The sequence below is a fragment of the Parasteatoda tepidariorum genome, chromosome 6 (assembly GCF_982258835.1).
Source record: "Parasteatoda tepidariorum strain Cologne lab strain chromosome 6, Ptep-v5.0, whole genome shotgun sequence".
Lineage (NCBI taxonomy): Eukaryota > Metazoa > Arthropoda > Arachnida > Araneae > Theridiidae > Parasteatoda > Parasteatoda tepidariorum.
Genome location: NC_141760.1, coordinates 114,346,017 through 114,370,864, shown reverse-complemented (window position 1 = coordinate 114,370,864; position 24,848 = coordinate 114,346,017). Strand labels below are relative to the sequence as shown.

The 24,848-nt window shown below is 25.7% G+C and overlaps 1 protein-coding gene across 9 annotated transcripts; it reads left to right on the top strand.

Annotated features, from left to right (window-relative positions):
• The first annotated feature begins 7,510 nt into the window (after window positions 1–7,510).
• On the top strand, window positions 7,511–24,594 carry LOC147808312 (pre-mRNA 3' end processing protein WDR33-like). 9 transcript variants are annotated; one of them, XR_015434834.1, is made up of 9 exons: window positions 7,511–7,715; window positions 10,736–10,804; window positions 10,878–10,982; window positions 12,903–12,991; window positions 13,761–13,862; window positions 16,150–16,232; window positions 17,633–17,692; window positions 20,258–20,316; window positions 23,204–24,594. XR_015434834.1 is itself a non-coding variant. In XM_087166495.1 (5 exons), exons 2-4 carry the CDS (start codon window positions 10,775–10,777, stop codon window positions 12,963–12,965), a joined length of 198 nt encoding a protein of 65 aa, XP_087022621.1. In that variant the 5' UTR covers window positions 7,517–7,715; window positions 10,736–10,774; the 3' UTR covers window positions 12,966–12,991; window positions 23,204–24,594. The 9 variants fall into 9 exon arrangements, 3 of the variants coding, with proteins under 3 accessions (XP_087022621.1, XP_087022619.1, XP_087022620.1); XR_015434833.1 differs by lacking the exon at window positions 20,258–20,316; XR_015434829.1 differs by having other exon boundaries at window positions 7,518–7,715; window positions 20,258–24,594.
• Window positions 24,595–24,848: the final 254 nt, after the last annotated feature.

Below are 24,848 nucleotides of genomic sequence, written 5' to 3'. Positions count from 1 at the left end.
GCAAGAAGAAAGATTAACACTTTAAATTGCAAAAAATCTTTGCATCATGCCATACATTTTAGGCAATCAGCCAACTCATTCTCATGTTCTGCTGAAATATAAGAGTTCCCTCATGGATTACTTTTGCTGGATTTTTTAACTTCATTAAGTGAAAGTGTAAAGTAAAGTAAGGTATGTCAACTCAACAGCTCTGGCAGCAGCTCTCACATTGAAATTTTCATTTTCAATCATTAAAAGAAATTAACTAATTTTGCTTTCTAGAAGCTTAGTATCCTTTTTAGGCTAATAATTTCTCACCATATTTATACTAAGCTAATTTATAAACTTAAAAATTATTCTAACAATGTACACACATAAAATTAAGATAGAAGCAAGGTATGACAAACCAGAAATGGTGCAAATCAGAATACAGTCTTGTATACCGTTAAAAACAAATTTTGTGATGATAGTTAAAATATATTTTATAGTTGTTCCACTTAATAAATATGAACTGTTATTTAAGAAAAGACAATTAGCTATTTATTAGCTATTTTATATACTATTTATAAGAAGAAATGACAGTGATCAGGAATTACCCCAGTGATCAATAATTACCCCATCTGTAGGGGGCAACATTTGATACAGTTTTCTATAATCAATTATAATGTTTACGGTAGATGTGAAACAATTAAACAAAAGCTTACACTATTTTTATATAAAAGAAATATAAAGTAACTCAAAATATTTATTATTAAGAGAAGGAGGGGGATCTTTGCAGAAATGTGCACATTTTGAAACCCATCTTTGAAATTGAAAATACAGAAAGCAGTTTAAAAGATACTTATTTTGTTAGATAAAACAAAAAGCTATTATTAAGTAAATGTAGTTATACTTTAGTGAAGTGTACAAGCATTCTTGTCCATGTCTCAAATTTAAAAAAAAATTTTTTTTTTTAAATATAACTTAGGTGATCATTATTTACCCCAGAAACAGAGTGATCGTGAATTACCCCGGGTCACCCTACATGTTAGAAATGAAATATAAATTTTTATATTTTTTAAAAAGGCAGTTATTATCATATTTAAACAGTTTATGCCATAAACTGTTAAAATATCATAATCAGTTTTTTAATTCTTTTCAATTAACAAATCACATACTAAAGATTGCGTACTACTGCAAATAACAAAATTTATTCACAATTACAAATAACATACTTATTTTTGTTCATTGAAAGTTGTTTAGTATGCGACTAAATCTAAATGATTCATGTATTTTAAAATTCTGTACAAAACTAAAATAAATAAATTGAAAATAGTTATTTTATTTATTCATTTCCTCCAGTTTCTCAGTTTTTTTCTTTTCATAAAAGTTTTTCCCACTTTCCTTCAGTGAAAGGCTGTTTCTGGACAAAATGAATGGGACACAAATTTAAAAGTCAACATAAAAACATAGCTCCCAACATGGATAGAAAAAAATCCAGTAGATTTTACAAAATAATACAAATTTCATGATAATTGTTGCATAATGAACTATACACATAGTTAATTTTAGGAATTTTTATGGTCATCAAAATAGAAAAAAACTGTAATACTTTACAGTTATGATTTTATATTAAATGAACATTTATTCTGTTTATTCATAATTTTTAATAGTAACAGGCATCAAATATAGTTAAAAGACTTTTTAATTAATTTCAAAAAGGGATTTCAGCATAAATAAAAAAAACTGAACATTTTAAAGCAAAAAAAAAAGTCTTAAACTGATTTGTATGAGACTGGCTTTATTATGTGTCTATTCAATATCTATTCAAATTAAATATCTGTGTAAAAATGCTATTTCAATAGGGATTTTTTTATGAAGCTCCTTGTTTAATTGTATTGCTTGTCAATTGGCTGTTAGAAGATACAACAAATGTAATTCATTACAGAATTAATACTTTTAATACATTATTTTGTTCCTTCAGTCAAATTACCAGTGGGCGATGTTCAATTTATAATATCAGGTATTTTGTTAAGTACTTCTTTTGTGATTGCTTCAAGATTTTAAAATAAATATTTTTTTTTTAACTTTATAATTGCAGTTTAATCTTGTTAGTTTTTACCCAGCAACAGAATGTATATATGTTACTGCAATAAACGGCTAAAATATATACTTGGTCATGTTGAGTATCACTGCTCGGTATGTCCTACATCAATATTTTTTTAAGGTCAAGTGCCACTGCCCATGAACCTTAAAAAATATTTACCTTTTCATTATACCACTTTTCCTTTTAACACTCAGGTGTCATCCAATAAGATGAACCAACAATTAGTAAAAGTGGACTATGATCCCTAAAATAAACAAATAATGTCTTAATACCTTAATAACCTCTTAATATTTAAGTGAACAAATAACATCATAATATTTTAGAAAAAACAATTAAGCTTAGTTATAAAAAGCAGTTAAATTTATAATTCAACAGAAAAAGTCTCAAAATAAGGACAAAAGAAGTTTAAATACTAGCATGTATAATTTAGACTTTGTTAAAAAGATATTTACACTTTTATTAAAAAAATATATACATATTAAGCTTATATTGAATTATTCAAGTGCTTTTAAAAATGCTATATATTTTTGAGACATGCTAATTTTGAATGTAATTAAATAAATTCTACAAAAAAATTCCAAATTTTAAAAAAAGAGAAAAATCAGATCTTTTTTCCTTTATAGACATTTTATGGTTATGCTGCAACAGTTATTGCACAACATAGAAGTTTGTGTCAGAAACCCTTTAACAACTACAGAATTTTCTTAGTTACAGAAAATATTTTTAATGATAGCAAATGCAAAGTATTAATATTTTAATTAACTAAATTTAAAATAAAATTGTTCACCACTACATGCAAATGATTTAAATTAATGTATGAAAAGTCTGATACACAAAAGCTCATAAGTTTGAATTAACATTGAACAAAAAATTTATTTGTTTTAAAATTTCTGCTTTAGTTTACTACCACTAGGATAAATATAGCATTCATGATCACCAAGCACACTGCAGGATAAAAGAGGCCTTCTAAAATGACTATCCTTCCTTCATATTTTTAAATTTTAATATTACAATAAAACATTTTTTTTCAAGGTACCGAAGTAAATTGATATATTTACTTTGGTCAATTCATAATTGTAATACATCAATTTCCAAAGTAAATTGATATATTTACTTCGTAAAATCAAATAACTTAAATTTAATATTTCATAAGAACACTAATTTTGACAATGCAATAGCCATTGTTAAGGTGACATTTAATGTTATCGATGTAGAAAAAATATAGAAATAAGTTTAAAATAATCATACCATTACTTAATAATTTGAGTACACAAATATATACAATTCTTTCCACACACATAGACAATTAAGAAGAAAACAAATTGAAGGGGTAAAAATTGTATTTTAGAGTTTAGGAAGCCTTAAGAGTTTCTGAAATCCAAGGCAAATATTTAGAGATTACATGAAAAAAAAAGAAGAAAAAGTCAAAGTACAGAAAAAAAACAAACATATAAACCAATGTTTTATGTTTTTCAGTCATATAAACAAATTATTTTAACATAGCATATATTAAGAATAAACTGGTACTGTAATTAAGTTACAGATAAAATATGCTTTAATTAAAAAAAAAAACAAAATTATCGCCATCTGTTGATACTTCCATCAGTGTTATCTACCAATTAAAAAGTGCTAACATCATATATAAGAAACCAGAAATTCAAACGGGAGTTTTGAATTGATTGAGATATTTATCCATTAGCTGGGTACCTTCATCAAAATGGTTTCAAGTTTTTCAGCATTAAGAAGGACAGTTACAACTAATCTGATTTATCTTAAACTAATTAAAAGTAAACTTTAAAAAGTTAAGTTTTTTGAAAGTTTAAGGAAGCTGTTTAAATTAAGATGGACTAACCAAATAAAAGGTGGACACAAGAATTCAATTTTTTCAAAAGAATAATCTATTGCTAAAGTCTTAATGAAGTTTGGCTATTTTGTTTCTCACCCAGTTAACAGATTAATACAGAAAATATATTAAAATAATGTTCTATAAACATTCAAATATATACAGGCTCGTGGGCAGTTACAGTTTAACTTGAATCTGGTATTTTCTCTGCTAAGCCAAAATCCCCAACAACTGAGGTCATCTCATCTTCATTCAGTTTGATGAGGACATTCTGTAGAACAAAGTATCACTACTTACAAATCATATACAATAATAATAAAAGTTAAAACTTTCAAATTTTCTTTATAAATGAAATGTATATTAAAATAAAAATAATAACACATTTTTATGTCTCATGTATTGCAAATGCGCAGCAAATTAGAACATTATAGTAACTTATGAAGATAAAAGATTTCAAATGTTTGAAGTAAAAAAATTTGTGTTAAAGTTGCATGCACAACGATATGTCAAATTAAAGCCATAATTTGCAATGAAAGAAATAATGTATAATTCTTTATAATATATATATAATGTATAATTCTTTATAATATATATATATAATGTATAATTCTTTATAATATATGTATAATTTGGTATAATTCCTTAACTTTCAGAAAAAGAGAACTTTAGTGAAAGAAAAGTTTTGCCTTAGCCTGAAACCTTTTAGCTAAACTGAACTTGCGCTGGGAACAGTTTAATCTCAATTCATCTTAGACACTTTGATGCAAGTGGGACGCCAGTGTCCCTTTCATATATATATTCTAATTACAAACCCTCCAATTACAAACACATATATTTTGGTATTTTTAAATTATGAAAATCAGTAATAGTTACGAAAACAAATTGTTAGAAGATTATCACAATTATATTTACACTAAAATATAAAATCCAAAGAAAGTAGTTATTTCTTTTTAATCACATTAAAATTGATCAATTATTGATTTTGTAAATTAAAGAAATTTCAATGATAAATAACTTCCTTTTAAATATATATAACTGCAATTAAGTGCAAATTTGAAAAATTATTCTTTGGAAGTGAGCAGTGTTTGGAAGATTTAATCTTTAACACAAGAAAAGACATAGCTGTATATCATAACCATAAATTATTAAAGTGCTAAATATAATATTTTTCACTCATTTTGACCTAAATTAATATTAAATAATAAAAAATATGTTTAATAAAAATTGTGTGTCAAAGAGTTAAATGTCATAGTAGTTCAATTAAGATTTACAAGTATTAAAAATTCAAATCTACTAAAAAAATATTGTTTAAGAACTTTAGGTCTAATTAATTTTTTAAAAAAAACCTTAAGGGAAAAAAGGGGGGAGGGGGGAAGAAAAACATCGTGCTGGGGCACTATGTTAAGCATGGCACAAATTTAAACTAAAAAACTATTTTAGGTAAATTTAAAATTTTTATTTTGTTTAATTTATAACACTTAAAAAAATAACTGATTATAATTTAATAATTTTACAGCCAACATATTCTCATAACCAGTAGGTAAAATTATAGAAAAAAAGATAAACTCTAAAAAAATTTTTCAGTTATTATCCTTACAATACACATACAGTTCTCCATAATTATGAGATGTAAAAATAGTTTTAATAGCTGTTAATTTCTTACCAGTGCACACACTAAAATACAAGTAAATAAAATACTAATCAAACAAATCTGATGCCAGCAACACAACAATAAACACAGAATGAAAAGAAAGATGAGGTCAAATCATAACAGATGTTTCATACCTTTGAAGTAAGATCTCTGCGAAAAACACCACGTGAATGTAAGTAACATATGCCATGAGCTATATCTAATGGCAGTTTAATTCTTGTCTCCCATGACAACTCAATATGCTTGTTCTGAAAAAGCTGTTCCAAGCTTCCACAATTAATGTACTAGAAAAAATTTACAATATGAATCATCAAATAATTTAAAATAAAATTAAATACAAGCTTTGCAAAATCTTTGGATAATAAGATAAATATACCAATATTTATAAAAAATCAAATCGTAAAAATATTTAATACTATCATAAACTAAACTATTTTTTCCTAGAAGATAGTTTGTTATTTTCTTAAATATAGAAAAAAGTTTTAAAAAAATAATAAATATATCTAAAGAAATGTTTTTGGCACTAATATATATAAAACCATAGAAGCATTTACTAGAAAAGATCCTTGGTGATGCCCTTAAAACAAAAGAATTTCACCAAGCTACAAAGGGATAAAACCAATGAACAGTAAAAATATAATAGTAATTTATTTCTTTTTAGTTAATCTCAAAAATTTAAAACCATGAGACAAAAATTTTATCATTATGAAGATATCACTCTTGGTAATGAATGATGTGAATAGTTAAGAAAAAATATACTTTTCAATTAAGATAATTCATTGTTACTAAAATATTAAAAAACAAAACATATGATGAAATTAGGTGAACTTTCTTCTTGGTATTTCATTCATAAATTACATAAAGTGTTATAAAAAAACAAACAGAATAAGTCTTGCAATTTTCTTTTTAAGTTACAGTTCAGATTGAGATTATTTTGTATTTCTCCTATACTTAAATTGAATATAAAAGTTACAACTAGAAAAGTAACATTACTGATTTTCGGAAGAACATAATAAAAACCTTTTTCAACTTATTGAAGATATTGGCATAGGTTCCACACTTTATATTTGCGACTGTTAAAATTAACTCTAATAGTAAAGTGGAGTATTTGTATTTATTGACTAAAAGTGTCAAATATTACTCAAACTTACAGTAAAGTAATGCTTGACACTTAAAATAATTTTATAACAAATTATGAAACTTTAAAGATAATACATAGTTATGTCTTTTTAAAAAAAACTAAGCACCTCAAACAAACAAACCTCTTCCCATCTTTTAAAGCTAACTAATTTGTATCTGATAAAAATAAAGCCAAACTTAAACAAAAACATAATTTTTCTTTCATTTAAATAGTTCCATCATCATAATTGGTAAATTTATTTTTACTCATAATTATATAAGTAGGGATTATTCTTATAAACACTAATTCATTGATTCTGATTTCAGGATACCAAAACCAGTGGCTTTTCCGCACCAAGAAAATGAAAATAGCTAAAATTAAAAACGCTGGGCGAAAATCATGTATATTTTAACATTTTGAAGTCAATAGAGGTAACCCCTAAAAACGACCAATAAACATTTTCCCAGTGGCAAAATTGCAGCGACGTGTCGAACTGGTAGCAGAACGTTACAGAAAAACCTTCCTTTTGAAAAGTAAAAAGTTTTCTTTTCTACAAGTATTTATACTTAAAATTTTGAATCATGCATTTAATCATTTCAAATCAATTTACGATAATTGTAACGTAAATCCATGTAATATTTCAATTGTATTTTCGTAAATAATAGTAAGACATATAATAAAATATATAAATAAGCTGAGCTGAAGTTTCCTTTTATTTAGAACACTTGTGGGGAAGAAATATTTTCAGCTTGTAGCTTACTTATATGTGAAGGCTGTTTTATTCTTTTGAAATTCAAATATTATAGAGAGTCAGATAAAAACACGAGAAAAAGTGCTTTGCATGGGAGTAAACAAATACTTGTGTACGAAAAGCTAATTTTACAGTTCCTTCTTTTTTATAAGCTACTACGAAGTTTTTTTAATGGTTTTAGTCCCCTAGAAAGTAGTATTTAGACCAGCTTCTCGGGACAGATTCCGCAGAAAAGTTGCTCCTATCGTTATGAGCTCACGCTTGATTTGAAAAGATTTCTAATATGCAAGTGCAAATTTTTTTTAAATAATATAATACATTCGAGTTGAACTGTAAGAAATTGTATTGGCAGTTACAGTAGTAACTCTATTTAATGTATAAAAATATAGTTTTTATTTAGTATATAATGTTGTTATTATAGCATTCCTCTTTCTAAACTGAAAGATGTTCTTTTAAATTCTTATTATAATTATAAAAATATACATAATTGCAATTTTGAATTTTAGGAAATTCTAATTAATAATTATCTTGACAATGTAAAACATTTAGTTTGTTCGAATTGATAGAATGCATCGAATTTTTTTGTCACTTCTAGCTAACTTATTTTTGCACTTTTAATATTAAATATGTTTTTAGAATTATTTTTGATTTAATACATTTAATTTTCGAAATTATACAATTCCGTTAAGGAATATTTACTCTGAGTAATTAATCTTACTTTATGATATATTACAAGGCTTCATTTTCCACCCTCTGTTATAGAACCTATAAATCTCTTGATCATTTTATAATGACTAATATAATCAAAAAGAGAGTTCTTTGTCAGAAACTAGTTATTTTATCACGATCATGTAAAGTCTTTGAAAATTATTTTACATTTTGTCAATGTATATCATGCTTAAAAATATTTTTTGAGAGCTTTAAAAGTACTTAAAAGGTGAAATTTTTTAGTTGAAAAATTTGGCTATGCGCCTTGTAGTAGTGATACTTGTACTTAAATTGAAACTTGTTGAATTAATTTTTTCAATGTTTTAGACAAATTTCTTTATTTACTCTTTTTTTTTCTTTTGATATACATAAGAAAAATTGCAAATCTTAATTTCTGCACTTAATTTTACAATTCAATTTCAATGAAATCATTAAAAATGGAATGCAGATTAGTTTCATATGTTAACTTTTACAATCTGAATGACATTTTTTAACAATCTAGAAATTTAAAAAAAACAAAAAAAAACCACCCGGTTTTGCAAAAATTTCCCGGTAATTCTTTGGCAAGCCCTGTTAATTATAACAATTATATCAATGCTTACATTATACATAATAATGTTTTTGACATAAAATTGTTTTTTAATATTTTTTGATTTTTTTTTTTGGGAAGGTATATTTGATGATAAACAATCAATTAAATTGATTTTTTGGGAAGGTATATTCGATGATAAACAATCAATTAAATTGATTTAAATATCATTTTCAATCAAATAGATGGAATTAAAGGGATTTTTAGCATTGTTTATTTATCCAAAAAACAAATGGACAAACTCCTTCAAAAATTTTATTAAAAACAATTGATATTCTAATAATGAAATTAAGTTCTATAAAAAATCATTGAGTAATTGTGTGTTATAATTATTAATAAGTTTATTTACAAAATTTTTTTTTTTTTTGTTATTTAAAATTTACATTTTTACCATTTGCAAATCTGTTGCTATAAATCTTTTAATATTCAATTAAGGATTTTTTAAACTAATGTTATTTTTTTCTTCATTGTTGCTTAATTACATGATGTCCACGAATGGCTGCAATTGATTACCTTTTCTAGTCATTTATGGGTGGTGCAATCGAATTACAGGACCCAGTTCATGACATGAAAAAGCAGTCCACATCATCATGGAGCCACCATTAAGAGTGCCTTCTTGAAAATTTGTGTCCTTGACTTGCAAGGCTCTGTTAAAACAAAAGAGAAACTTGATTTTTTTTGGGGGGGGGGGGATGAATGTCAAGGGTTGCTGGTAGAAACATTAAATTTGTTTATATGCCAGAAAGAACAAAAACTCAGAATGAAATGTTTAAAGTTATGGATGAGATAAAAATATTTTTGATGAAAGTTATTATGAACTAATTAATGGGAAATATAGACAGGTACCTAATTATGTGACTCGGTGATCCAATATTTATATAGTATATATATAACCTTAAAATTGGAATAAGATAATGATGACTTATATTTACTGGCATATATGCACTGGTTCTTAAAGTAAAAATATTTTTTGAAGAAAATTTGTAAGTTTTAAGATATTTAATCTCAAATTTATGTCAGTATAAGTTATATTAAATTAGAAGTCTGTTATAATTTAATATGGCCTAATATATAGTTCTGTTAATATATAGTTTAATATATAGTTTATATATTATATATATATATATATATATATATATATATATATATATATATATATATATATATATATATATATATATATATATAGTTTATATATAGTTATAGTTTAATATGGCCTAATATATATAGGCCTGTTCCATTTTCTTGTTACTTCTATATTCAGATGGTTGTTGGTTTTGCACAATCTGACCTACAGTTTTCTTTTCTTTTTTTTTAGATAAAATATTTTCTAAATTTTGCAGAATTTATTTGCTAGGATTTTCTTTTTCTTAATACTTATTATTACCAGATCACACACATAAGATTTGCCATGAGCAATAAATCAGGAAAAGATATAAAGAATCTTGAATTAGATCCTGAAAATTAAAAAAGACACAAATGTCTGTCTGCTAGTTAGTTATCCAGAGTTGTTAGCTTTGTGTTTCTAAAAAAATTCTTTTTTATTACAACCCTGTAACTGAGTTTTTACAACTTATATCTTTGTTAAATATTTCAGGGAAATTTACTTAATTTTTGATAGATTACTGTCAAAGATTTCATTTTAAAATAAACTTAATTTGCATTGATTCTTCAATTTTCAAATTTATCTCATTTAATCTCTTGAAATCTTTATTTAATTTGTGTGAAATTTTTCTTCCAAGCATGATGACCTTCTAAATAATGTTTATAAAACACGCAATTTAGGTATACACAGAGCTGTTGATATGGAATAAAATTCTCATTTTGCAATGTTTATAAATTTTTCTTTTAAAAGATATTTGGAAAGGAAAAATTTCTTTATTAAAATAAATAACATTGTTATTTAAACAAAAACAAAAAACAAAAGGAAACCTTCAATTTTTTTAAAAAATGTTTACATCTATATTTTTTTTTTAGATGAATACTTTATTATGTATATCTTTTTAAGGCTCGAGTATGGCAGATAGACTACAGAGATTGAAGAGTAATGCAACCTGATGCGGCATATTGTACAGAGGTATTTATTCCTTCAAACTATCGTTTATAACTTTTTTTATATTTTTTGTTGCTGAATTATTTCTACTTCTCAGATGACACCACCACTGAGTATGCCTGACAACCCCATAAATGCAGTCACCACAAAATTTGTGCGTACATCAACTAACAAAATGAGATGTCCTATATTTTGTGTGGCAGTAAGTTATTTGCAATAAACTTTTGATATTGTAAGCATAGTTTTAAGGAGGAAATATGTAATTTTATCAGGAATGCTACTCTACATTTCTGTTCTCACAGATTTTAATTTAGAGTATGAAATTTCAGAAATCAAAATTGAGTACAAAATATCAGGTTACAGAAAAGTCTGTGTGTTTTCTACTTTTTAAATTACATATTGTCTAAAAACATTTTCTCACTATGTGAAATTAAAGTTTATATTTCTGATTTATTTGATTTTTTTTAGTTTTATTTGATTTTTGTGACAAGTTTCTTCAGTTAATTTTGTTTTAAAAAGTTTCTTTATTTAAATCTTTTAAAACATTTCTTTATTTGATTCTTTTAAAAAGTTTCTTTTTGTGATTTTCGTATAACTTTCTTCTGCATTTATTACAGAGATCACTCAATGTACGTAGTTTTAATGTATGTTCGAGGAGGGTTATCTCCTTCTAACATATATTCTAAACGTTTAAATTATAAAAAATGAATAATGAAAACTTTTTCATATTTACCCCCTAATTCCCGTTCAATTTTTCATTAATCAAGTAATGTATATATAACTTTGGCGGGGGTTTTGACCCCCAAAACTACGCCACTGATATCACTCAAAGAAAAATTAGTCAGACTAAATTTATTTTGAATGATAATTTATATGTAAATTTAGTTGTTATTCATCTTTCATTATGCATATTTTGAACTAATGATTTCATACATTCATCAGTCTTAATACACTCATCATGATAATACATTTATCAGTCTTAACTAATTTTTCTGACTAAATGTTTGAATGAGAGAAGCAAATTGCAAATATTTTGTCATTTTCATGGAAACTTGCATGATGATTATAGTAATTGATTAGAAATGAATGTAACTAATAACAGATTATAATTAAATGTTTATCAACTATTTGTAATCAAGTAATAAAATATTATCACAATTTCTCATTACAGGCAGTAATCATTGCTTATAATCATAACAAAAAGTGGTTACAGATAATCACAATTACAAGTAATCAAAATCTATAATTGCAAGTAATCAGCACTTCCTGTTATCATAATTTGAGTTTTGGAGAAATCATAACTCTCAGTAATTATAAACTTATTATAACCAATTATCTTTAATACAAGTAATTATAAAATACAATAATTTCAGTAATGCAATCCTAATTTCACGTAGGTTTAATTACATTTTAATCAGGATTGTTGGTAATTGATTACTTTTCTACACAATGCATATATTGCATATTAAAATGAATGCTATTGTTAGGTATATTAAATGGATACTTTTAAGGATATATGTACAAACATAGTTATGTAAATACATTGTACACACTAATACCTATGCATGTTATTGTATGTACATAAATGGGCAATTCTATGGTGACTGGTGTTACATTTTGATATGTTTTCTTATTTTTTAAATTTTTTCATTGATAAATTACATTGGAAGGACATTGAGTAATGTGTCTTATTTTAAAATGCTCCTCCATCCATATGCATTAATGGGATGGTTTTTTATGATTTAATCTAGAGAAAGCTTTAAACTAACAGGAAGCATTTAAAAAAAATAATGAAATGACCTATAGAAAATGGCAAATAAAAAGAAAAGCCCTTGTGACTGATGTTACAAATACAAAATATATTAAAATTTATCTAAAGTTTTTTTTAATCAATATTATAAAATATTTAAAAACTGCAATTTTTGATTTTATATCTAAAACAGTTGATAGAAAAAAATAAATTTTTTAATGGAGGGAGGCTATTCTAAGTATACAATATGTAAATACATAGAGATACCTTGCACGGCATAGGTAAATGTACATTGTGTGTGTAGGTATATTGTGAAATCACTTACTTTATAATTAATTACGCGCTTGTAATAAAGAATATCCTAAATTTTAGTGGACACCTGAAGGTAGAAGACTGGTGCATCTAGTGGTGAATTTACTTTATGAAATGGATTAACTTTTAATTTTGAAGCTATTTTACAGGTAAAATAATAGTTGTTTTCTAATTTTTTGTGATATATCTCTCTTATCCATTTCTTATGAATTAAAATTTAGTTTATCATAAAATTTATATTCACGTATGTTGCTTTTTATTCCTACATGAAATCAATGTTCATTATTGATATTTCACTTTTTTATTAATATTTTGTCAGAAATTGTCACACTTCACTACCATTCTTTGTCACAAATTGTCACACTTCACTACCATTCTTTGTCATACTACTACACAATCACCTCGTATATTACTTAAAGATAAACTGTTAAGTCAAGGGAACCCAAGTTAAAGCTCTCTGTTAAAGAATAACATTTATGCATTTTATAAAATATTTAATAATTTTTATCTAAATGCAGGACTAAAAAGCAAAATTTTTTCATGGAGTACTTGCATACCTTTTTTTTTTATAAAATGAATAATTTTTTAAATTAAAAATTAAATAAAAAGAATAAAATTATAAATTAAAAACAATTTAAAACAATTTTACAATGCTCCATAGTTTTTTTAATTTTTTTTTTAATTTTTACAGTATATTTATGAGCTGTATTTGTATAAACCAGTGATACAAAACTTTTAAGGGGAAATTGTTTGTGCATTGCTCAGGGAAACACGCAATTTATAAGTGCGTAAAAGAGAAGATAAACTGTATATTATTTTTAAACTTTTAATTCCTACTTCACAATTAGTTTATATTGTGATCATTTGTAATATTAATTAATTTTTTTATAAATTCTAAAATATGTAAATTTTTTACAGTGCCTTTGATGACCACTTATATTAATTGAGGTTCTCATTAATTGAAGAATTGAAACAATTCCAAACATTTAATCATTCAGTACTTAGGAGCAGTTAATTTAGGTAACTTTATGCGTTCCTGTTCAACTGTTTGAATGTCACTCTGATTGGGACTATTCAGAGAAATATTAGCTTCCTGAAAGGAATTATTTGAATCAAGTTCTTTGTTTAAATTCTTAATGATGTTCTAAATTTTGTTCTAGTTATTTTTTTTCTTTGTACTCTTCTATACATTTAAATTCTCTTCAGTGGCATCGATTTTGATTAAGCCCTCAATCTGAGTAATTCTTCGAGATCTTCCACACTTATGATCGGTTTTAGAATGTCACTTTCGATTTTTGCAATTATCTTTGTCACCGAAGCTCTAGCGATGATTTGTCTACTACTGAGAATATTTTACATCTGCACTGTGGGCTGTGCGAGCCTGGTGTGTAATTCGTAATCATCAGCTACCCCTGGGATTCGAACCCGATCCACCTCATGAAGATTCGAGCGTTCTATCTCCTGAGCCTCCGTGGCTGTTTAAAATAATTTTATTTTTTTAAAAATTATACCTTTTATTTATTTTTCTTTATAACTTTTAATGGTCTTATATCAGGTGGGCATGATTCAGATAATCTAATATCCATATTCATTGATGAATGATTTTGTGAGAGAAAATAATAAATGTTTTTAATGTGTTAATATGTCAACTATACTGAAGATTTGTTTTCATTTTTGAATTGTTTCGAACTAATTTTATTTCAGTTGATAACTTCTCACTGCTTAAACTTATAATTTAAATTATAGCAGTACTGTGCTTTTCTTCGAAATTAAACCGCAATATCTTATTCAATTTTTAAAGTGTTTCAAATAATTTAACAGTCCAAACAACTTAAATTTGTGTAATTAAGATTACTGCTATAGTTGATATTATTATGGAACTCAATATTATGAATTTAATACAATATACTGTTTAATGTTTTAATAAAATTGATATTATTATACCATTTTATATTAGCCCCGTTATAAATCAATGTTCTTAAATTTCTCCTGTTGTCCAAATATAGTTGATTCTTGTTGTTGTCGGCCATTGAGACAGAGCTGGTGCAATTGTTCTTGTTTTCCATCATTGGCCAATAATTCTGCCACATCTGCTTATAGGGCAAACCCATTCATTTGTTTACAGAATTTTAACCTGAACCACAGAATCTCTAAAACAGTACCCCAGGGGTATTGATTTGTTATGGAGAACTTTGTGACCTGACAGGTTTAACATGCACCAGTCATCATTTACTACACTCGCTGGCTGGACTCACAAATGTGAGAATTTAAATGTTTTATTCTGAAAACCTTAGTTATTTATAGAGTTATAAAAATTTGTACTTTATATTTGCCATTTACACCACAGTCATAAAATATTTCATTTCCATATAGTTAAGGTAAAACAGTAGATTGTAATATGTGGTAACACAGTGGTAAAACAGTAATATGTGGGAGCATTTTGCAAGATATTCTCCATTTCAGGCTTCTTTTTTACCCTCTGAAATCAAGCTGAAAAATCTATCGATCATTTTATAATGGCTCATATAATCAAGAAAAGAGTTCTTTATCAGAAACTAGTTATTTTATCATGATCATGTAAAGTCTTTGAAAATTATTTGCATTTTGTTAATGTATATAGTGCTTAAGAAAATTTTTTGATTTCTTGAAAAGCATTTAAAAGGTGTTTGCTTTTTGTTGAAATATTTGATGAAACTTATGTCTTGTGAGTAGCATAATTTGTTTGTATGACATCTTTAAAATCAACTTTTTTTAGTTTCCACTGAAGGAAGCAATATGAGTTATAAAATGTGCCCCATCGTCGTAACATTTTTTTTATTTAAAAATTCTCTAATTATAAATGGATTGTTATGTGTTTCAATTTTACTTAATTTTTATTCAATAGTCTGATAATACATTTTTGAAGTGACAGATTTAAAATATTTTACTTGAACAAATAAAAATATGTTTCTTCTAGCTTGAAATAAAATTGTATTTGCATATGCATATGTTTATAAAATTTCAGTATGCTCCAATTTCCTATTTTTCTGGCTTGATTTGCAACAAGAAGAGGAAATCCCTAGCTACTATAAAATTTCCTTTCTATGTTGTAAACAAAAATACACATAATCTTCTTATAATTGCTTCTCTAATGCTTGCAGCTATATAACTTAAAAAAAAAAAAAAAATAAATAAAAAAATTTGCTTAAGCAGTTAAAAAGTAAAAATATTACATTTGCTCATATATGAAATTGTTGCATTATAGTACACTAAAAATTTATATATTTTATTCTATGTGCATTTTAAATGTTTTATATTATTATTTTAGATAATTCGGATGTTCTGTCACTTTTTTGTTGTTTACAAAAACTTTGATTACACATGGTTCAGAACCTGAGGATACTTTATTAGGTATGAATGTTAATTCTTTTTATTTGTTATTTTATTTGAACTGATTAAATTAATGATACTTTAATAGTAAATTCATTAAACCAGTGCTAAAATTAACTAGGTGTTATGTTACAAAGTGTAGAATATATTGTTTCATCCAATTAATTTTTGGATCCCATGTAAATTTTGTAATGGAATGTCGAAAAATCCATCAGGAATTTATTAAATATATATGCACATAAATTTTTTAATATTAGGTTATTTGGGGTTAATATTTTTAACTGTTTAATCTGTTCAAAATGAAAATGTTGGTGTTCATGTTTTTGTTTTACTTATGTAAAAACATATTTTTACAGAATTTATATTATCATGTTTCATATTAGCTTAAATAAATGAGGCTAATCTGAAGTAATTTGTAACTGATTTTTGGCACCCAAAAAATTGAGAAGCCAGTCCTAAATATATGCTTGATTCTTTGTTTCGGTTGCTAAATATATTTTTTCTTTTATTTTATCTTAACCTTCCGAAGGTTTTATTAATAATAAAAAAGAGTAGACGTTAGGAAAATACCCACTAATCTATGAAGTGATATTTATTCTGTAAAAATTATTTACTACATTTAAAAAAAATATTTTATAATATTTTAAAAGTTAAATTATAATAGTATTGTAATTATCAAAAACTACAATTTTTGCGATCAAAACAATTGTAATGAAAAATATTTTTAAATATGATTTTAAAGGCAGGCTAGATTGAATTTACTTCTTTTTTCCTTACTGCATTTTTTAAGGTTTTAAGAATACATTTAATGCAAGGTAATATGAGCAAAAAATCTTAACTTTTAATTTCATTTTGGATTTGTTTTGTATGGGCCAGAAAAAATCCTTTTTTTTTTTTTTCTTATTAAGAACAATTCCGTTTTTATTTTATCTGCTTATGAATAAAAAGTATTTAATGTTTTGAGTATTTTTTTAAACTAAATCCTATCAGAATTATACAAGTTAAGCATTGCACAAAAATAAACTTTTTCTTGTTCAAACATTAGCTTATTTAATGTTTATTTATTTATTTTTCTTGCCATGTATTATAAATATGTTTGTAACAGGTATAAATAATTGGATCATTTCTTAACAATGAACACAAAATCTTTTTTATCATTCTGGAAATTGCGCAGTTTTTGCATTATGTTTCATATTACCCTCATTATTCTTTGATTTCATTTTAAATATCCTATTCTATTTAAATTGGACCTACTTTTTTATGAAAAATCTTTTATTTTATTTCTTATTAACAGAAAATTAATGAACCCAATTAGTTCTCATTCAAAGTTTTTGGTACTTCATTAGATGTTTTATTTTGAAATTTAAACAAACTAAAATTAAATTTTTGCAATTGATATTTAGTATAAATTTATATTGCAGATGAATGTAGCCTTCTCCCGAACCAAGTGCCGATAAATGAATTATGAACACAAGCTTTAGGTGTGTATTTTGCACTTGCATTTGTGAACAATAACAGTGTAATCATTTATCACTTTTCTTTTTTTTTATGATTTCATTTGAAATTTAAAATCTAGTCATTATCGTAAATAACAGGAGTAATCTGCTTACGCATTATAATGCGTCAATTGTGGCCAAGGTTGTAGAGGAGATGTGAATATTAAGTAATCATGATGCATTACTTAGACATGTAATTCTCAAATGAAGGAAATGAGCGTGCTAGTAGATTTATGTCGACAGAATTACAAACAGATTTTAAATGTATATGCAGTTTTAAATATATATATACCCGTCAATGACGATTTCTCAATTTTAGCCTCTTTTCAGCTTGGTTCTATTTAATCTTCTATATTAATAATGTTAAAAAATCACGGTATTTAGAGGTCCTCTAATAATATTGCCTTGAAATACCATGTTTCAACAACTTACCAAGTCATCTTTCAACAAAAAAGAATAAGTATTTTAGAATTGTTGGAAAATTCTTTGTGTATTCTCTCTTTATTAAAAAATCATAAAAACTCTTTTGAGTGTTCATTATGTTTTGTTTTGCTGCATGAAAACTTGAAATTACTAAGATACTTAGAAAAGTGCTCAGGAATTGTGATGAAATAAAAAAAATTATCATTAAAAAATTAATTGTTAAGCTTGTTGGAAAAAATACCATTGTTCGCAGACTGCAGGGATACCACTACAGAGTCAAAATTTGACATGTTAAAAGGTTTCCACGTGTTTGTTTATAATCTTAACAAGGAGATTTTTTTTTAAATTTCAATTTGTTCACGAATTTTTCAATTTTGAAAGCTTTTTGTGTGAATTTTTTCTACCTTTTTTTTTATTTTCATTGCTTTTGCATTGCATTTTGCTTTTTCTGCTCAAAAAGTATTAGACTTAGAAACTTGAAATCAAGAAAGCATGTAGAAATGTGTACAAGGAAAAAAAGTATGATTCTATTGTTATTTCGAGAATTTACTACAATTTCAGCAACTGTTAAACTTGTAGTAAAAAAAAGATAACTGCTGAAATGCAACTACAGATTTGAAATTTAACCCAAGTTTAAATTCTAAGAAAATATTTCTACTTTTACAAGCATCGTGTGCATATTCTTAATGATATTAAATATTTTTTTTTGTAAATAAATAATTGATCAATTTATGATTCATAATCAATCAATTATTCTTAACATTAATTAATAGATTATTAAATAATAAAAATTAATTTCTGGCAATTTTTGAAATAAAATATTAAATTTAAGAATTGTTTAAGTTTACTTAATGTGTAACACATTAAAATTGATACATAACTAAATTGTGTTATTTAAAGTATGTCAAATGAAATTATTAAATATGTGAGTGATTTTGTTTCCATTATTCATCTGAGATGAATATTCTATGTTGAGCAGTATAGGCTAAATACCAAATATTTGTATGTAGCATCTCTAATTTAGTAGCAGCCATTGTTGAGCAGAATCTTGTATCTATTTGCAATTTAAAAACTTCTTAAAAAAGGCTTTAAGCAATTTTTTCAATAACAAGACCCTATTTGCACAAATTCTCAAAAGTAGGACTCTGGTTGAAAGAGTATGACTTACCGCTAGTTTTATATTCACAAATTATGTGTAGTTTTTTTCACAATTTTACAAAAACAGGACCTTTTACAATATGTCTGGACAGACCCCTGATAACCTTTCTCTATTTGAATTGATATAAATTTTGTAAATGAGTAAAATTTCTTTTTATTTATCTGTTCTGATTGAGTCACACATACTGTGTTCTTGTGGCTAAACTTTTTTTTTAAAGTCCAAAGGATTATTTCATGTAATATAACTCATGATTGTAAAGGGTGTGCCATTTGTTATTCTCATAGACTGCACCAAAAATGCTTCTAAGTATCCCTTCTCTCAAAAAAGAAGTATAAGCGCCCAGACCTAGTTCATGCTATTAAGGCTAATCATTTAATGACTGGAACACCTTTTTAGATCTGTTTACCGAAACTCTGCAAAAAAGTAACCATTTTTAAACCGGAAGGTACAAGAAAAAAGGGTCATCCACCAACTGGGTGGCTGGACGCAGTTGAGAAGGACCTAAAGATAATAGGAATAACTAACTGGAAGGCTATGGCACAGAATAGATCAAGATGGCAAAAACTTATTGGGACTCCCTTGGCCTGTCATAGGCTGTAGTGCACAGAAAGAAAAAAGGTTTATTTTACAAATTCAAGTGATCATCCGTTTCGTTATGTTAGCAAATGTTCTTTCATGAAGCTGAAATGATTGTTTATTTAGAAACCAAAATGTTCCACGTGTTTATGCAAAATATTGACATTTAAGAGGGAAGTAAACAATGGTGAACGAGAATCGTTTGGGGGGATTGGTGAGCAAAGCGAGCAGGGGTCCAAGCCTTCCAGTAAGATGAGAGTAAACAAACAAAAATAACAAAATGTAATTAAATTTGTTTGCATTTTCATGGGAATTTCAATTATAATGGCAATTTTTATATCTCCGATATAATGATATCTTCTAATTTATGATGTTTTTGTCCAATTTTACAGCGTCATCATATCAAGGTCCTACTGTATGTATAAAATATTTTTCTGAATAAATTATGGAGGTAAGTTATAATAAATCTGAGTATCGAATTACATCATTGCTTTGTTGCCAGTGTCTTGATTATTCAAGTTCTAAATTTCTTTGTTTTTTCCATCATTAGTGAGAATAGTTATGAATGTGCATATTAATAGATGAATAAAAAGTTTGAGATTTCGCATTCGAAATAGGGAACCCACTTCTAGTGTAAGGAAATTTAGATGTAATGTTTCCTAAGAATCAATATTTTCTAAAGTCTATGGAAATCTACTGGGAAACAATAATACTATATTATTTGTTTTCTTATCATGATGCTTTAATGTATGTTAATTTTAGGTGTTGCTAGCCTCACCCTGTTCATCATGGTGTGTAGCGTTTTTAAAAAGTGTTTAAAGGTGCCTATTTTCGATTTTCGTTATTTAAAAGCCTTTTAAGGTTCTTTTTCCATAGGGTATTTTAAAAAGTACTTAATTTTCCCTTTTGGAAAAGGAGATTTTTTTCTTTACCCTGTCGGTTTTTTCCTCGTATTATGCAAAACGTGGTTTTCTTATACCTACTTTTCACATTGTTCTGTACAACGTTTTCGCAATTCATTCAACCACAACCCATTTTAACAATTAACCACAATCCAACTGTCAGTTTGAAGAAATACTTGTGAGTCCGTTTAGCTTCTACTGAGCTGAGTTCAGTGAGATTATTGCGTTCAGTATCATATTCCAATATATCATCTTTTCCAAACTGACAGGTAATATTTAAAAGAAAAATTAAATAAATGTAAAGAAATTTTAATGATAAGTAAAATTTTATATTTTTAGAAATATATATATATGTTACAATTTTTGGTTAATTATACATACTTTTGCATAAAATTTTCTTTAAAATGGACTAATATTTTCAAATATAATAATGTGCATAATATTTCTATTCAGGAATATATCTCAATATGATAGATTGAAAAGTAACAAAATTCATGCCAATTTAGTTTCAGAATTGCCTATCAACATAAGTACCTGAACATTGTAATTTTTTCAACAAAACTTTTAAAAAGTTTTAATAAATACAAAATATATCACCTTTCTATAGATCCAAGAAATTTTACTTTTTTGTCTAATCTATTAAGATTTAATAGACAAATTGAAATTGTAAAAATTTGATTTGTTGAAGTGTGGAACTATCCACAAATAATTCTACCAAGTGATTAAAGTATCTTATACATTCTAACTACTTTTTTATTTCAGAATTTTTAGGACTTTTAAATATTATAAAGAAAAAAACTTGAATTCAATAACCACATAATTTTTAAAATTGAGGAATTGAATTCAAATTTATATTTTTGGAAATGACATTTAGTTGCATTTAAAATTAGTAATACTTCAATCAAAAATATTAAAATCTTATTAAAAAAAATAATTAATTTACAATTTTAAACTAAATTTTAAATTTTTTTAATGGGCTCATATTATGAAATTATTTCATTTGGGAGTTAAATAACTAATCTAATTTTGAAATTAATAAAAGAAAAAAATATTTCATTTAGCATATGCTTCTTTTAAATTGCATTTTTTATTAAATTTTAATCTGTGATTTGGAAATCGTGTTTTTGAAGTTTTTTTATGCTACTATACAAAAAGCTTTTTGTTTTGTTTTTTTCATAACTATTGTGGCAGGGTTCCCACTCAAATTTCAGAAATAAAATCCCCATACTTTGTCAGGAAAATTTTTCAAATTTCCAGAATATATTTTTTTAATATGAGGCAAGATCTCATCAAATATATAATTTTTTATACAATAAATTACAAATTACTTTTTGATCAAAAATATATCACATATTATTTTTGTAAAAAATGACATTTCAGTAGATGGTTTACCATGTAGATTTTAAAATACACAAGTATATAAATTATAGATAGAAGCAATATTTTAAGCACAAAATCTGAAAAAAATTAAGTAACATGGTAACAAAGTAACATAGTTCATCAATAAATCTATTATTAAAGAAAAAAGTAATCTTACATCTGATTAAAAGCCAAACTTAATTTATGCAGAAAGATTAAAAATATAGTATTAGAACTGAAAATATTGTTAGATTGAAGAAAAAATTTAAAACAAATTTTTGAACAAAAAGTAGTTTTTACAAATTAATGATATAATTTTAGTTTTAATCCAAAAAAGTTTAACCATGTTGCAGTAAAGCTTTTACAACCTATTAACTTTGTGAAACTTATTCAACTCATTGGCTAATTATCATTATTTTCAAGAATCGTTCCAGGGCCAAAACTTGAAAAAACTTTACACAAACCTGAGAAATAATCAATTTTAAAATTGATGATAACAATTAGTAACCAATGAGGCTCCAATGTCTAACATATATTTTTATTATTCTGTGTAAAGATTTTGCTATGATTAAATTTTGTTAAAAATATTAATTTGTGAAAAATATTTTTGTTAAACAATTTCCTGTTTCAAATTAGTTAAAAATACTTAGTTTTTAAAAATTAAGCTTGTTTTTTAAGCTTTTTGTTATTTTCTAATCATAAGTTGGGTGCATGATGGCAGTCTAAATAATTATTAATATATTTGCTTCATAAAAAAATTTTCTTTCCAATTGCTGTCCGAAATAATGCTTCTGTCTAAAATTCATATAATTGTCTACACTAAAAATACACATGTTAAGCTTATTTGAATTTTATTTTTTACAAAATTTGATATTTTGCAAATTTTCTATCAAGAAATAAGTTTTATTGCCAATTGAACAAAAATATATTTTATTTCTGACAAAATATTGCCTTTTATAACAAAAGTGTAATTCAGAATTTAATTTAAATTTTAATTAAAATTCTGGAAAAGTCAGGAGATTTTATTACTAAGTTTGAGTGGAAAATTACCATAATTCTTATTATATTCATTTTTAGCTTGTGCAGATGCCAATAGACTAGATGCCATTCCAAACCAGTAAATTGAACTGTCTTCTTTAACACTTAAATATAAGACTGATGAAACAAGGAAAATACGTTCATCATGTTAAATATTTTCAAAATGATAAGTAGTTTTTCATTGCATTCCTGCCAACATTGGAGAAATAAAATAACAGTGATTTTACAAATTGTCCCAATTTTGGGTTTACAACTACTCGTGTTCAGCTCTGTCGCCTTGTAATTTTGAAACTAATCCAGAAGACAAGGGAACTCCTGGATCAAGTATTGGGGGAAATTTGCTTCAAGGAGTGCTTCTTGATGGAACTAACTTGCATTTAATTTACATGTTGAGGAAAACCACGAAAATCTCCCATGGTTAGACAGATGACAAGGGGACATAATTATACAATATTAAATAATTATACAATAAAAACTCGTTATGTATATAATTATACAACATATAAAAATTACAGTTGTATACTGAGAGCAATTAAAATAATTATTTTAATAATTGTTCTCACCCAGCACATTATCTTACAAGCGATGTATTACATCCTAAGCTTACAATATCAGTCTTGTGAAATTGAGGAATGGTTCCTTCAATGGTTATGTATATAATTATACAACATACAAAAATTACAGTTGTATACTGAGAGCAATTAAAATAATTATTTTAATAATTGTTCTCACCCGGTACATTATCTTACAAGTGATGTATTACATCCTAAGCTTACAATATCAGTCTTGTGAAATTGAGGAATGGTTCCTTTAATGGTGTGAACTTTACTGTTGTACCGTAAAAACTCAGGTTGAGAATTGTACTCAAACTGTAAAGGTGAAGAGTTCATGAACAAGGTTAGTAGTCAAATCTTAAAACAAAAAATAAGCACCTTTTAAGAACTTTTTAAGCACTCAAAAAATATTTTCAAGCACTATATACATTAACAAAATGCAAAATAATTTTTATAGACTTTACTTGATCATGATAAAATAACGAGTTTTTGACAAATAACTCTTTGATAAAGAGATTTTTTGGTTCGATATCAGGGGGTGGAAAGTCTGAATTTGAGAATATCTTGAAAAATGGAGCAGAGTTTTATAATTTTTTTAAAGGAAGGCTGCAATACATTCCGAATTCGTAAAATACTTTTTATATTGAAGTTTTAGTAAGCTAAACTCCATTAAAAAAGTATGTTCACCATCCTGTAAATATATGAGTTCATTGTTTTATCTGTAAATTTTTTAATTTGATCTGTAGTGTTGACGTTTAATGTTAAAAACATATATATTTTTTAATATTTTTGAATACTTTGTTTTAATTATACTTGCGTTTTTTGTATTAACGGACATGTAAATATTTTTTTTAATAAAATTGTTTTTTTAAAATAGTTAAGCTTATTTTTTGATTTGTTGCATACAAAACTTCCATGAAAATACTGTTTATTGTCCTGTGAAAAAGGAAAAATTTTGAAATTAATAAAAATGCATTTGGTAATACTTAATACTCTGAGCCAGGGGTCCTCAACCTTTTTGTACCTAAGAGCAAATACCAGAATATCGGTCGAATGGCGGGCACCATTAATTTTTTTAAGATAAATTTGTAGTTGGTAGACATAGGTAATAATACACACTACATGTAATG

What these genes read in the sequence shown, in the direction of transcription:
- LOC147808312 (XM_087166495.1), top strand. Translation starts at nt 10,775, where the DNA reads ATGCAACCTGATGCGGCATATTGTACAGAG. An exon ending in ATGCGGCATATTGTACAGAG is followed by an intron (nt 10,805 to 10,877) that starts GTATTTATTCCT and finishes TCTACTTCTCAG; the next exon opens with ATGACACCACCACTGAGTAT. An exon ending in GTCCTATATTTTGTGTGGCA is followed by an intron (nt 10,983 to 12,902) that starts GTAAGTTATTTG and finishes CCTAAATTTTAG; the next exon opens with TGGACACCTGAAGGTAGAAG.